The sequence below is a fragment of the Heteronotia binoei genome, chromosome 9, assembly GCF_032191835.1.
Source record: "Heteronotia binoei isolate CCM8104 ecotype False Entrance Well chromosome 9, APGP_CSIRO_Hbin_v1, whole genome shotgun sequence".
NCBI lineage: Eukaryota > Metazoa > Chordata > Lepidosauria > Squamata > Gekkonidae > Heteronotia > Heteronotia binoei.
The window spans coordinates 123,578,113-123,592,678 of record NC_083231.1 but is presented as its reverse complement, the minus strand read 5'-3'; the positions used below and the strand labels follow the sequence as shown (position 1 = coordinate 123,592,678).

Sequence of the window (14,566 nt, the reverse complement as noted above, 5' to 3'; positions counted from 1 at the left end):
TTGAGCCAGGAGACATTGGGATGAAGGGAGTTCTTGCCATCACATTTAAAGCGACTGCACACCTTTTAAATGCCTTCCCTCCATTGGAAATATTGAAGGATCGGGGCACCTTCTTTTGGAGCTTATAGAATTGGACCCTCTGGTCCCATCTTTTTGAAACTTGGAGGATGTTTTGAGAAAAGGCATCAGATGCTAAGCTGAAAGTCTGGTGCCCTTACCTCAAAGAACAGCCCTTCCCCAGAGCCCCAGATACCTGCAGATCAATTCTTCATTATACCCAATGGGAATGGGTCTCCATAGGGAATAATGGAGTGCCCAGCAGACATTCCCTCCCCCACTTTCTGATGACCCTGAAGCGGGGAGAGGGACTCCAAACTGGAGGATCCCCTGCCCCCACCTGGGGATTAGCAACCCTACCCAGCCTGGGGGGGACATCTTTGTAATATGAGAGTCAGTTTGGTGCAGTGGTTAAGTGTGCGGACTCCTGTCTGGGAGAACTGGGTTTGATTCCCCACTCCTCCACTTGCACCTGCTTGAATGGCCTTGGGTCAGCCAGAGCTCTCTTATCTGGGAGAACCGGATTGGATTCCCCACTCCTCCCCTTGCAGCTGCTGGAATGGCCTTGGGTCAGCCAGAGCTCTCTTATCTGGGAGAACTGGGTTGGATTCCCCACTCCTCCACTTGCAGCTGCTGGAATGGCCTTGGGTCAGCCAGAGCTCTCTTATCTGGGAGAACCAGGTTTGATTCCCCACTCCTCCTCTCGCAACTGCTGGAATGGCCTTGGGTCAGCCAGAGCTCTCTTATCTGGGAGAACCAGGTTTGATTCCCCACTCCTCCTCTCGCAACTGCTGGAATGGCCTTGGGTCAGCCATAGCTCTTGCAGGAGTTGTCCCTGAAAGGGCAGCTGTTGTGAGAGCTCTCTCAGCCCCATCCACCTCACGGGGTGTCTGTTGTTGGGGGAGAAGATATAGGGGATTGTGAGCCGCTCAGAGACTTTTTGAAGTGGAGGGTGGGATATGAATCCAATGTCATCATCTACAATCAATATATTTGGAATATATTTGAATGTGGAAATGATACCTTTAAGAAGTTGATTTGTAACACCTGTAACCTCTTATATAAGGAACTGGTGTAATGATATGGCATTGAGCGAACGCCTATTGGAAATGTGATCAGGTGGTTTCAGTTGACATCAAAACAAAAAACTGAGCAGGTGTGTGTGATGCCTTCTGTATCTTTATATGTTTTGTAGACTCTTTGTTTACTAGGTGTTCCCCTTTACACAACAGATTGGCTCTTCGAGGAAGCATTGCACGCATTTAGCCACTACAGCAACCTGGCTCTCCCCTGAGCCCCAGATACCAGCAGATCAATTTTCCAGGGCCCCCTAGTCCACAGTTTATAATGCTTCATCCCCCACCCCCCGACTTGGTTTGGTCCCTGGCATTATGGTCAAATCAGTCTTGGACTTCCTTACCTCATTGTGAGGGAGGCCGGCAGCTGAGAAGATGGGGATCTTCTGTCCCCTGGCGATGCTGTTCATAACATCGATGGGTGAAATCCCTGTCTGGATCATCTCCTCAGGATAAATGCGCCCGTGGGGGTTGATGGGCTGGCCTGGGGAATGAAGCCGTGAGCTGAGGGTCAATCATGGGGTCCCTGGATAGACAGAAGACCTGGGAAGACCCCAAGGACGACTGCAGATTTATACCCCGCCCTTCTCTCTGAATCAGAGTCTCAGAGCAGCTCACAATCTCCTTTGTCTTCCTGGATTTTCACTGTGTGACTGGAAGTAAGCCATGGCAGCCATTTTGTGGCTGGTTTCACCTTCTGGGGCAGCCATTTTGTGGCCGGTTTCACCTTTTGGGCCATTTCCAGACAGCCAGTTTGGTGCAGTGGTTAAGTGTGCGGACTCAGCTAGGAATCCCGAAGTCCTGGGTTCAAGTCTTGCTGCTGTCATGAGCTCACTGAGAGGCCAGAGGCAAGCGTCTCCATCCCTCTCAGCCTTGATGTGCAATACAAAGGTAATAACGCTGTCCTACCTTACAGGGTTGTTGCATGCTGTGCTACAAAATAATGTACGGGAAGGACTTCAAACAATTCTGAGTGCTATGCTGAGAGCCAGTCTGGTGTAGTGCTTAAGTGCACAGACTCTTATCTGGGAGAACCGGGTTTGATTCTCCATTCCTCCACTTGCACCTGCTGGAATGGCCTTGGGTCAACCAGAGCTCTCTTATGTGGGAGAACTGGGTTTGATGCCCCACTCCTCCACTTGCACCTGCTAGCATGGCCTTGGGTCAGCCATAGCTCTGGCAGGAGTTGTCCTTGAAAGGGCGGTTGCTTGTGAGAGCCCTCTCCAGCCCCACCCACCTCACAGGGTGTCTGTTGTGTGGGGATAAGATTGTGAGCCGCTGTGAGAATCTGAGATTCAGAGTGGAGGGCAGGATATAAATCCAATAACATCTTCTTCTTCTTCCTCCCCCACAACAGACAGCCTGTGAGGTGGGTGGGGCTGGAGAGGGCTCTCACAAGTAACCGCCCTTTCAAGGACAACTCCTGCCAGAGCTATGGCTGACCCAAGGCCATTGCAGCAGTTGTAAGTGGAGCAGTGGGGAATCAAACCAGGTTCTCCCAGATAAGAGTCTGCACACTTAACCACTGCACCAAACTGCTACTGGGAGCTGCCGCTATTTGCCTCCCTGGGAAAACACCTGACTCTAATGCATGCTACAACTTGTGGACCGAATGAACTGCCCAGAGGTCAACCGTGCAGGGGGCTCACCATTGATGTCCAAGAAGTCTTCTGCCATAACAGTTGGCCCTTTGTCAATGGGTTTAGCAGAACCGTTGAAAACCCGCCCTGCAGAGAGAAAAGGCACAGTCCCAAAATTAGGGTCGTCAACTTCTCGATAAGGTCTGGAGAGTTCTCGCAGAACAGCAACTGATCTCCAAACGGCTGAGATCAGGAAACTGCCTTTTCAGGGGGTGGAATCTACAGCATCACGTCTCCACTGAGCTCTCTCCCGACTCCACCACCTCTAGATTCTAGAATTTCCTGAACTGGAGTTAATCCTAAACAGACTGGACAAAGCGTGTGTCCTCACTACACTCAATAATGCATTTTGCAAGTGGATTTTTGCTATTCTTACACAGTAAAAACCCAGTTGCAAAACGCATTATTTAGTGTCGTGTAAAGCTGTACGCAGCCAAAGAAACACCCCAGAAACCGCCATCATGGCTTATCTTTTTTAAATTAGAGTTTTATTTAGGACCAATCACTGTGTGACTCATGAAAGCTCATCTCCTGCCACAGATTTTGTTAGTCCTTAAACAAGGGGTGTCAAACATGCGGCCCAAGGGCCAGATCAGGCCCCCAGAGGGCTCCTAGCAGGTCCGTGAGCAACTCACTGTCATCTGCTTCCTTCTCTCTCTCTCGCTTCCTTCTACGTCACAGCTTGCTTTGCCAGGCTTGCACAATCAAGCTACCGAGCAAAGCTTCTATTTTCTCCGTTCTCCATTTCTCCAGCACATGAAGCAGCTTACATACAAAAGCTCGCAATGCCCAGCCGTTTCATGTTTTCCCTTGGCTCTTAGGCTCAAAGAATTGACCGAGAGATTCTGTAATGAATGTCAATAAATCGAAAGTAGGTTTGCAACGTACACCCCCCCGAACAACACCTGAACAGCATACTCAAGACTGCTACAGCACAGACATTGTCTCCAGATTTTGATAGAATCATTCACAGCAAGAGGAGTCAGTTATCAGAAACTGTTAAAGAAACAAAATATTGCAAAAGGGCTAATCTTTTAAGCATATTTTACTTCAAGTTGTGTTTTTTTTTTTTTAAAAAAAATCTTTAATTGTGTTTGTCTACTACCTGGCATTACATTTTATGACACACATCGTCCAGCCTGACAATGTCTCAGTTATGTCAGATCCGGCCCTCATAACAAATGAGTTCGACGCACTCCTGTAAGTTCTTCTGGACTCTTGTTTTTGTCTACTGTAGCAGTACACTGCCCCATGGTGCAGAATGGTAAAGCTGCAGTCCTGCAGTCTGAGCTCTCTGCTCATGACCTGAGTTCGATCCCGGCGGAAGCCGGTTCAGGTAGCTGGCTCAAGGTTGACTCAGCCTTCCATCCTTCCGAGGTCCATAAAATGAGTACCCAGCTTGCTGCGGGGGGTGGGGAATCTAGATGGCTGGGGAAGGCAATGGCAAGCCACCCCGTCAAAAGTCTGCCGTGAAAACGTTGTGAAAGCAACGTCACCCCAGAGTCAGAAACGACCGGTGCTTGCACAGGGGACTACCTTGACCTTTTTACAGACAGACTAACACGACAACCCATCTTGATATATTTAGGACCTCATTCGGTTAAATTTATTGCCAGTTCTGAGCTGTGCTTTTTAATGTTGGCTTTTATGTGTTTAATTATTTTAGTTTATGTACTTCATCTATGTTGCCCTGAGCTGGCTAACCCAGGATAGCCCGATCTCAGCAGATCTCAGCAGAAGAAGCCCGCTTGAAAGTCACCAGAGAAAGGGCCTTCTCTGTTATGGCCCCCACATGGTGGAACCAGCTGCCGGAAGAGGTGAGGGCCCTGCGGGACCTGGTTCAGTTCCGCAGGGCCTGCAAGACGACCCTCTTCCGGCTAGCTTACACCTAGCTGGGATGAAAACTTGATGGAACTGGCCAGCCATCTGTTTATATGAAATGAAATGTTACTGGTTTTTAAGGTTTAATTGTTTTTATGAAATTGAAATGTTACTGGTTTTTAAGGTTTTAAATGTTTAAGTATCTAATTGTTTATACTTAAAATTGTTTAAATGTTATGCTTGATCAATTGTTGGAAGCCGCCCTGAGCCGCTTGTGGGAAGGGCGGGATATAAATCCCGAATAAATAATAAATAAATAAATAAATCTCAGAAGCAACACAGGTCATGCCCTGGCCAGTACTTTAGCCCTGGTCAGTACCAAGGAAGTCCCGGGTTGCTATGCAGAGGCAGCCAATGGCAAACCACCTCGAAACGTCTCTTTCCTTGAAAACTCTACAGGGTCACCCTCAGCGGTCTGCAGCTTGACAGTGGAAGACCGGCGAAAACAAGCTTTTGAGATTCTCCAAATACTTCATTTGGTTTGAACAAGAAAAGTGGCAGGGGGCGGTGTTTTTGGATTTGCTGGGGGACTCTTGGAATGGCCGACTCTCAAGCTCTGCTGTCAGTATTGTTGCTCTCCTGTTCTCCCCGGGCGATAGGGTTGCCAATTCAAGAAATATCTGGGGACATTGGGGGTGGAGCCAGAAGCAAGGCGGTGACAAGCATCATTGAACTCCAAAGGGAGTTCTGGCCATCACGTATAAAGGGACCGCACACCTTTCCACCTTCCCTCCGTTGCAAATAATGAAGGATGGGGGCACCTTCTTTGGGGGCTCATAGAACTGGAGCCCCTTGTCCAATCCTTTTGAAACTTGGAAGGTGCTTTGAGGAGAGGCATTGGATGCTATGCTGTAAATTTGGTGCCTCTACCTCAAAACACAGCGCCCCCCCGCCCCCGCAGAGCCCCAGATGCCAGCAGAGATCAATTCTCTATTAAACTTTATGGGAATCGGTCTCCATGGGGAATAATGGAGGGCCCAGCAGACATTTTTCTCCCCCTCCCCCACTTTCTGATGACCCTGAAGTGGGGGGAGGGCCTCCAAACTGGGGGATCCCCTGCCCCCACCTGGGGATTATGGTAAGCAAACAGAAACGCGGAACAATGGAGCAGAAGAAAGGTAAATACCTCCGCGAATTCTTAACACTTTGCTAAGAATTCTGAAGCTTAGCTCTCCTGAAAAATGTGTAACGGTTCTTTGAAGCTTGTCGAAGCTCTTCTGTGAAACGGAATTTAGTACAACCCTGTTGCTGCACAATCCCTTATTCAAAATCCATGAAGACATCGTGGAGCTTCGGACTTTTGCCATAACCTGGACAGGGCCTGGATTCCATCATTGGATATATTGACGTTGATTCGTCCTCTATGAGACTTTGGGTGTGGCTGTGGCTTTGGTTTCTCATGTTGCGATGAGGTTCACCTGATGTTGATATTTTGTGCTTTCTTTATAAAACGTTTCCTAGTTTGTACTTTTTTGAGGCTGGTTCTTCGCGGAGGCGTTTACCTTTCTTCTGCCTCACCTAACAGGTAGGCTTCCCAATCCCCAGGTCCCAGCGGGGGATCCCCCGGTTTTACAGGCTTCCCCCCTCCCCCAGTCAGCTGGCCAGCGGGGGAAGCCCCGCCCCCACAGCCATTATGCACCTTCATTAATGATTCCCATAGGGAATGATGGGGAATTGATCCACGGGTATCGGGGGCTCTGGGGGGGGCGTACTTTGAGGTAGAGGCACCAAATTTTCAGTATAGCATCTAGTGCCTCTCCCCAAAACACCTCCCAAGTTTCAAAAGTATTGGACCAGGGGGTCCAATTCTATGAGCATCAAAAGAAGGTGCCCCTATCCTTCATTATTTTCTATGGAAGGAAGGCATTTTAAAAGGTGTGCTGTCCCTTTAAATGTGATGGCCAGAACTCCCTTGGAGTTCAATTATGCTTGTCACAGCCTTCATCTTGGCTCCACCCCTAATGTCTCCTGGCTCCACCCCCAAATTCTCCTGGCTCCACCCCCAAAGTCTCCAGATATTTCTTGAATTGGACTTGGCAACCCTACTAACAGGTGACGTTTTTGTTTTTTCGATCTGAACAACCAGACCAACGAAAATTTCTGTCAAATGCACAAGCTGGCACTGGATTTGACACTGTTCTTGGAGTCCTGGCTGCTTTGGTTTCAGACCCTGCCTGGAGACTCAGCCTCAGGCTTCAAGCTAGGCTGGGGTTCAGCCAGGCCTGCCTCACAAGGTTGTTGTGAGGATAAAATTGAGGAAGGGGGAGATCTTTGTAGGCCCACCTGTGCTCCTCGAAGGAAAGATGGGACACGTCACAGCAGCACAGGGTTGCCAGCTCTGGCTTGGGAAATACCTGGTGATTTTGGAGGTGGAACCCAGAGGGGCGGGGTTTGGGCATGAGCTCATAGGATCCAACTTCCAAAGTAGCCATTTTCTTCAGGCAAATTGACCTCTGCCACCTGGAAATCAGTTGTAACAGCAGGAGACCTCCAGTCCTCACCTGGGGGTTGGCAACCCTACAGCTTCTTCCGCCAGCTTTGAGTGGTGCGGAAGGTCCCAGCCTAATGAAATCAGGATGCAGAAAGTTCTGGATGCCAGGAGCCCTGGGTGTGCAATAACCACCATCCCAGGCCACCAAGATCTGGAAATGCTTACGGCCTTGGGTTGCCACCCTCCTGGTGGGCCTGGAGATCTCTGTGAATTACAACTGATCTCCAAATGACAGAGATCCCTTCCCCTGGAGGAAATGGCTGCTCTAGAAGGTATGCTCTATGTTATCATGTCCTCCTCCTCCCACACTCTGTCCTCCCCAAGCGCCACCCCCAAACCTCCAGGAATCCCCCACCCAGGAGTTAGCAGCCCTGCTTACCACTGTTGTTCTCCCTAGCAGATGACTTCTTCTTCTCCTCCTCCTCCCCTTCCCCCTCTCCTTCCTTCTTCTTCCTCTTCCTTCTTCTTCTTCTCCCCCTCCCCCTTCTTCTTCCTTCTTCTTCTTCTTCTTCCTCTTCCCCTTCTTCTTCTTCTCCTGCTCACCTTCCCCTTCTTCTTCTTCTTCTTCTTCTTCGTCCTCTTCCTCCTCTCCTTTCTTCTTCCTCTTCTTCTCCTCCCCCTCCCCTTCTTCTTCTTCCTCCTCTTCCTTCTTCTTTTCCTCCTCCCCCTTCTTCTTCTGCTTCCTCTTCTCCTCCTCCCCCTCCCCTTCTTCTTCTTCTTCCTTTTTCTTTCTCTTCCCCTCCTCCTCCCTCTTCTTCTTCCTTTTTTCTTCCTCTTCCTCTTCTCCTCCTCCCCTCTCTGTCTTCTTCCTCTTCTCCTCCCCTTCTTCTTCCTCCTCTTCTTCTTCTCCCCCTCCTTCATCCCCCTTTTCTTCTTCCTCTTCCTCCTCTCCCTTCTTCTTCTTTCTCTTCCTCTTCTCTTCCCCCTCCGAAGTCTCTTCATCTCTCCACCCCCTTTTATAGATTGGTTATCAGGCCCCCCCTAAACAAATCAATACAGCAGCACTCATCCCCCCCACCCCGTCCTTCCCCCCATTAGCAAGTCCCCCCAATTGCTGATTTCTTCCGATCCTCTAATCCAAAAGCTTTGCTGTTGTCACCGATCAATTCTGAAGTGGGAATGTGAAAAAGGAGCCGTGGACCATGAAAGGCCAGGAACTTTGGCATTCAGGAGGCCTTCTCTTTGCCTTAGACACACATCACTGAAGCACAGCAAGGGGAGGGGGTGAAAGGAACAGGAGGCGGTAGAGGGAACCTTCAGCAAACAGAAGCTCCTACATAAGGCAAGAGCTCCTATCATGTGCTGGACAATCTGCAGGTCAATCTGTACTTTATTTATTGTCCTCCATTTTATCCTCACACCAGTCCCATGTAAGGTTGCCAGTCCCCAGGTGGGGGCAGGGGATCCCACGGTTTGCAGGCCTTTCCCCCGCTTCAGGGTCATCAGAAAGCGGCGGGGGGTGGGGTGGGAGGGAAATGTCTGCTGGGCACTCCATTATTCCCTATGGAGACCAGTTCCCATAGGGTATAATGGTAGGGTTGCCAATCCCCAGGTGGGGGCAGGGGATCCCACGGTTTGCAGGCCTTCTCCCCGCTTCAGGGTCATCAGAAAGCGGCGGGGGGTGGGGTGGGAGGGAAATGTCTGCTGGGCACTCCATTATTCCCTATGGAGACCAGTTCCCATAGGGTATAATGGTAGGATTGCCAATCCCCAGGTGGGGGCAGGGGATCCCACGGTTTGCAGGCCTTCTCCCCGCTTCAGGGTCATCAGAAAGCGGCGGGGGGTGGGGTTGGAGGGCGGGATATAAATAAAAAGTATTATTATTATAAATGTCTGCTGGGCACTCCATTATTCCCTATGGAGACCAGTTCCCATAGGGTATAACGGAGAAGTGATCCACGGGTATCTGGCACTCTGGGAGGGACTGTTTTTGAGGTAGAGGCACCAACTTTTCAGCATAGCATCCAGTGCCTCTCCCCAAAATACCCTCCAAGTTATGAGCTCCCAAAGAAGTTACCCCCTCCATTATTTCCAACGGAGGGAAGGCATTTAAAAGGCATGCGATCCCTTTCAATGTGATGGCCAGAACTCCCTTTGGAGTTCAAGTATGCTTGTCACAACCGTGTTCCTTGCTCCACCCCCAAAGTCTCCTGGCTCCACCCCCAAAGTCCCCAGATATTTCTTGAATTGGACTTGACAACCCTATACCATGAGGTAGCTTAGGCTCTGCACGGAAGCTTGCTGGGGTGACCTGGGGATGGACACACACTCAGAGCATAACCTTGGAAGAAATCAGCAATTTGGCGGACCTGCTATTGAGGGGGAGGGTGGGGGGAGGATGAGTGCCAGTTTGGTGTAGTGGTTAAGTGTGCGGACTCTTATCTGGGAAAACTGGGTTTGATTACCCACTCCTCCACTTGCACCTGCTGGAATGGCCTTGGGTTAGCCATAGCCCTGGCAGAGGTTGTCCTTGAAAGGGCAGCTGCTGTGAGAGCCCTCTCAGCACCACCCACCTCACAGGGTGTCTGTTGTGGGGGAGGAAGGGAAAGGAGATTGTGAGCCGCTCTGAGACTTTTCGGAGTGGAGGGCGGGATATAAATCCAATATCTTCATCTACCTCACAGGGTGTCTGTTGTGGGGGAGGAAGGGAAAGGAGACTGTGAGCTGCTCTGAGACTCTTCGGAGTGGAGGGCGGGATATAAATCCAATACCTTCATTTTCCCTGTAGGGTGTCTGTTGTGGGGAAGGAAGGGAAAGGAGATTGTGAGCCACTCTGAGACTTTTCGGAGTGGAGGGCGGGATATAAATCCAATATCTTCATCTACCTCACAGGGTGTCTGTTGTGGGGGAGGAAGGTAAAGGAGATTGTGAGACCCTCTGAGACTCTTCGGAGTGGAGGGCGGGATATAAATCCAGTATCTTCATCTACCTCACAGGGTGTCTGTTGTGGGGGAGGAAGGTAAAGGAGATTGTGAGCCGCTCTGAGACTCTTCGGAGTGGAGGGCGGGATATAAATCCAATATCTTCATCTACCTCACAGGGTGTCTGTTGTGGGGAAGGAAGGTGAAGGAGATTGTGAGCCTCTCTGAGACTCTTCGGAGTGGAGGGCGGGATATAAATCCAATATCTTCTTCTTCTTCCTCTTCTATATTGATTTGTTTTTTGGGGGGAGGGCAATAACCAATCTATAAAGGAGGTTGGAGAGCTGGCATTAGTAGACTTCACTGCCAGAGCAGGACTGGCACACGGAGAGTCAGAACAAAGTTTGAGCCCAATGGCACCTTTCAGTCAGTTGTGGAGTAGTAGTTAAGAGTGTTGGGTTAGGAAAGGAAACACCCAGTGACAGGGGGAGAAATGGTGTCCTGTCACACTACAAAGAAAAACAAAGAAGGGAAAGAAACGTAACCCAAAAACTGGAGTAAGAAACCTAAAAAGGTTAATATGCAATTAAAGTGCCGAACATTTAAAAAAAAAGTGTAAAAAAAATCATAAATCAACATACATGTATTTATTGTTGAAAGCTAAAACCATTTGGGCTGTATCAACAGCAGTCTAGTGTCCAGATCATGTGATGTGATGGTATCGCTTTACTCTGCTCTGGTAAGACCTCACCTGGAGTCTTGTGTTCACTTTTGGGCACCACATTTTAAGAAGGATATAGACAATCTGGAACGGGTCTAGAGGAAGGCGATGAAGATGGTGAGGGGTCTGGAGACCAAGTCCTATGAGGAGACGTTGAAGGAGCTGGGCATGTTTAGTCTGGAGAGGAAATGGCTGAGAGGTGATAGGATCACCATCTTCAAGGACTTGAAGGCTGTCCTGTAGAGGATGGTGTGGAAGTGTTTTCTGTGGCCCCAGAAGGTAGGACCAGATCCAATGGATTGAAATTAAATCAAAAGAGTTTCCAGCTCAACATTAGGAAGAGCTTCCTGACTGTTAGAGCAATTCCTCAGTGGAACAGGCTTCCTCGGGAGGTGATGGGTTCTTGTTCCTTGGAGGTTTTTCAACAGAGGCTAGGTGGCCCTCTGACAGCAATGAAGATCTTGTGAATTTAGGGGGAGGTGTTTGTGAGTTTCCTGCATTGTGCAGGGGGTTGGACTAGATGACCCTAGAGGTCCCTTCCAACTCTATGATTCTATGATTTAAGAGCCCATCATAAACCTCTATCCTATGTAAAATCATAAAACCTCAATGGGAACCCACTCAACTTGACCTGACCTAAATTGGTCTTCTTCAGAGGTCAGAAAGGTAAGTACACATATTGTCTCATAATACAGAACAGAATAAAACAATAGAACAATTCTGGACCACAAGGAAATTTAGTGACGTGACAAAGGCTTAGAGATATTCTTCAGGCCTCTTGTTCTATAGTACATAGGCTCTTACTTTACTCGATCAATTCTTGACCACATGGCATACAAAAAAACACTGAATGCTATAGGTATGACATAAGGCTATAGAACAAGAGGCCTCAAGAATATCTCTAAGCCTTTGTCACTTCACTAAGTGGAGGAGTGGGGAATCCAACTCAGTTCTCCCAGATAAAAGAGCTATGGCTGACCCAAGGCCATTCCAGAAGCTGCAAGTGGAGGAGTGGGGAATCCAACCCAGTTCTCCCAGATAAGAGAGCTCTGGCTGACCCAAGGCCATTCCAGAAGCTGCAAGTGGAGGAGTGGGGAATCCAACCCGGTTCTCCCAGATAAGAGAGCTATGGCTGACCCAAGGCCAGCAGGTGCAAGTGGAGGACTGGGGAATCAAACCCGATTCTCCCAGATAAGAGTCCGCACACTTAACCACTACACCAAACTGGCTACCAATAGTGTACCGGATTCGTTACAAGGTGCTGGTTATTACCTTTAAAGCTCTATATGGCCAAGGACCCATTTACCTGAGGGACTGTCTGTCCCCACACATTACCCAGAGAGTACTAAGATCTGGATCCCAACATCTCCTTGTGATCCCCAGGCTGAAAGAGGCGAGACTGTCGACCACCAGGGACCGGGCTTTTTCAGTGGCAGCCCCCTCCTGGTGGAGCCAATTGCCAGAAGAGGTTAGGGCCTTGCGGGACCTCACTCAGCTCCGCAAGGCCTGTAAGACCGCTCACTTCCGGCAAGCCTTCAGTCGACCGTAGGAGAACTCTGGAACAACTGTTGACTTGTGAATATGAGTAACATCTGGTTTGTTAGCACCAACTGTAGATTGTTTTAACTTGTACTGTTTAATGGTTTTGTTGATTTTATTACTGCAATCATAGAATACTATGATTTGATGCAAGCTGCCCTGAGCCTGCCTTTGTGGGGAGGAAAGGAAAGGTCCCCTGTGCAAGCACCTGTCATTTCCGACTCTGGGGTGACGCTGCTTTCACAACGTTTTCACGCCAGACCTTTTTACGGGGTGGTTTGCCCTTGCCTTCCCCAGTCAGCTACACTTCCCCCCCAGCAAGCTGGGGACTCATTTTACCGACCTCAGAAGGATGGAAGGCAGAGTCAACCTTGGGCCGGCTACCTGAAACCAGCTTCCGCCGGGATCGAACTCAGGTTGTGAGCAGAGAGTTCAAACCACAGTACTGCAGTACTGCTGCTTTACCACTCTGCGCCATGGGGCATAAATTGAATTAAACATAAACATAAACATATATAGCTCTACTTGGTGAGAATAGGTTAGCATATGTAATGAGAAACCAATATCCCTGTTCAGTCCCGGGATGGTGTTTGTTCCAGGTTTCATAACAACTTATAATTTAGCAGTTTCCCTTTCCATTCTGTTCTTCTTCATTCCATTCTACTTCAGTTTACCCTAGACTATTCTCCGCTCTGATACATCATGGGTGAATCTCTAGGTTGAGCCTGTAGATAATCCAGAATTACAATTGATTCCTCTGGCCAAGAGAAAAACAGTCCCCCTGGAGAAAACAACTGCTTTGGAAGGTGGACTTTATGGCAGAAGTCCCTCCCCTGGCTCCACCCCCCTCCCAAATCCCCAGGCATTTGCCAACCTGGAGTTGGCAACTCTAGGTGAACACAGACGACTGGGCGGCACATGACGGCAGAGTGCACGCAGCCCCTGAGTAAGCCAGTCACCTGAAGGGGCTAGGAGACTCTTGACCACCCACGCCTTCTTAGAAATCAGGGATTTGGCAGGATGATACAAACTGTACTGACCTCTCGCTTGGCAATGATGTCTGCCCTCATCTCTGCACTGAGCCGGAAAACACAGGAATTGTTTATCTGCCAGCACAGTGCCTGTGACGTTTGCAAAGGCAAGCCTGGGGGAGAGGTGCTGGGGGCCGCCGTCCTCACCTTCCGGGCTTTCCCGCGAGCACTTTGGGAGCTTTTACACACCTCGAAGATTGCACTTTCAAGCCACGGTGCAAAACGGAACACATCACTTGCAAACAATCACTGGAAGTGCATGGACAGTGGGCGGAAAGTGCACTATTACAGTGCGCGCGGCGTGATCGTCTGGCATGTGTGCGATGCAATTGCACACGGCAGAACATTTCTTTCCCTTCTGGGACTAAAAGCAACTCACCCTGTGTGCAGATGGGAGAGTTAACATTCAGTCAGGGAAACAGAGCGGGGAGTGGGAAATTAACACCCTTTCCCCAGGACTATGGCTTTAATCCAGGGGTGGCCAACGGTAGCTCTCCAGATGTTTTTGGCCTACAACTCACATCAGCCCCAGCCATTGGCCATGCTGGCTGGAGCTGATGGGAGTTGTAGGCAAAAAACATCTGGAGAGCTACCCTTGGCTACCCCTGCTTTAATCCATATTTTTGAGGCTAAATATATTGGGAGGGGGACGTTTCTAGGATCCCTCAGTATCAGGTGTATTTTGGCTCCTTAACAGAGGTGCCAAATGCATGTTTTATGGCGTTGTTAAAATAGAAGAAGATATTGGATTTATATCTTGCCCTCCACTCCAAAGAGTCTCAGAGTGGCTCACATTCTCCTTTCCCTTCCTCCCCCACAACAGACACCCTGTGAGGTAGATGAAGATATTGGATTTATATCCTGCCCTCCACTCCGAAGAGTCTCAGAGCGGCTCACAATCTCCTTTCCCTTCCTCCCCCACAACAGACACCCCGTGAGGTAGATGAAGATATTGGATTTATATCCCGCCCTCCACTCCGAAGAGTCTCAGAGCGGCTCACAATCTCCTTTCCCTTCCTCCCCCACAACAGACACCCTATGAGGTAGATGCAGATATTGGATTTATACCCCGCCCTCCACTCTGAAGAGTCTCAGAGGGGCTCACAATCTCCTTTACCTTCCTCCCCCCCACAACATACTCCCTGTGAGGTAGATGAAGATATTGGATTTATATCCCGCCCTCCACTCCAAAGAGTCTCAGAGCGGCTCACAATCTCCTTTCCCTTCCTCCCCCACAACAGACACCCTGTGAGGTAGTTGCAGATATTG

The 14,566-nt window shown here is 49.4% G+C and overlaps 1 protein-coding gene across 1 annotated transcript in view; it reads right to left on the bottom strand.

The window, feature by feature from the left end:
- The window catches only part of ATP6V1B1 (ATPase H+ transporting V1 subunit B1), a 105,959-nt gene that overhangs the window by 23,735 nt on the left and 67,658 nt on the right, over nt 1-14,566 (bottom strand). The window contains exons 5-6 of the mRNA XM_060247215.1: nt 2,783-2,860; nt 1,478-1,617 (exon numbers count right to left, since the gene is read on the bottom strand). Coding sequence (XP_060103198.1) covers nt 1,478-1,617; nt 2,783-2,860 — 218 coding nt within the window. The remainder of the gene's footprint in view (nt 1-1,477; nt 1,618-2,782; nt 2,861-14,566) is intronic.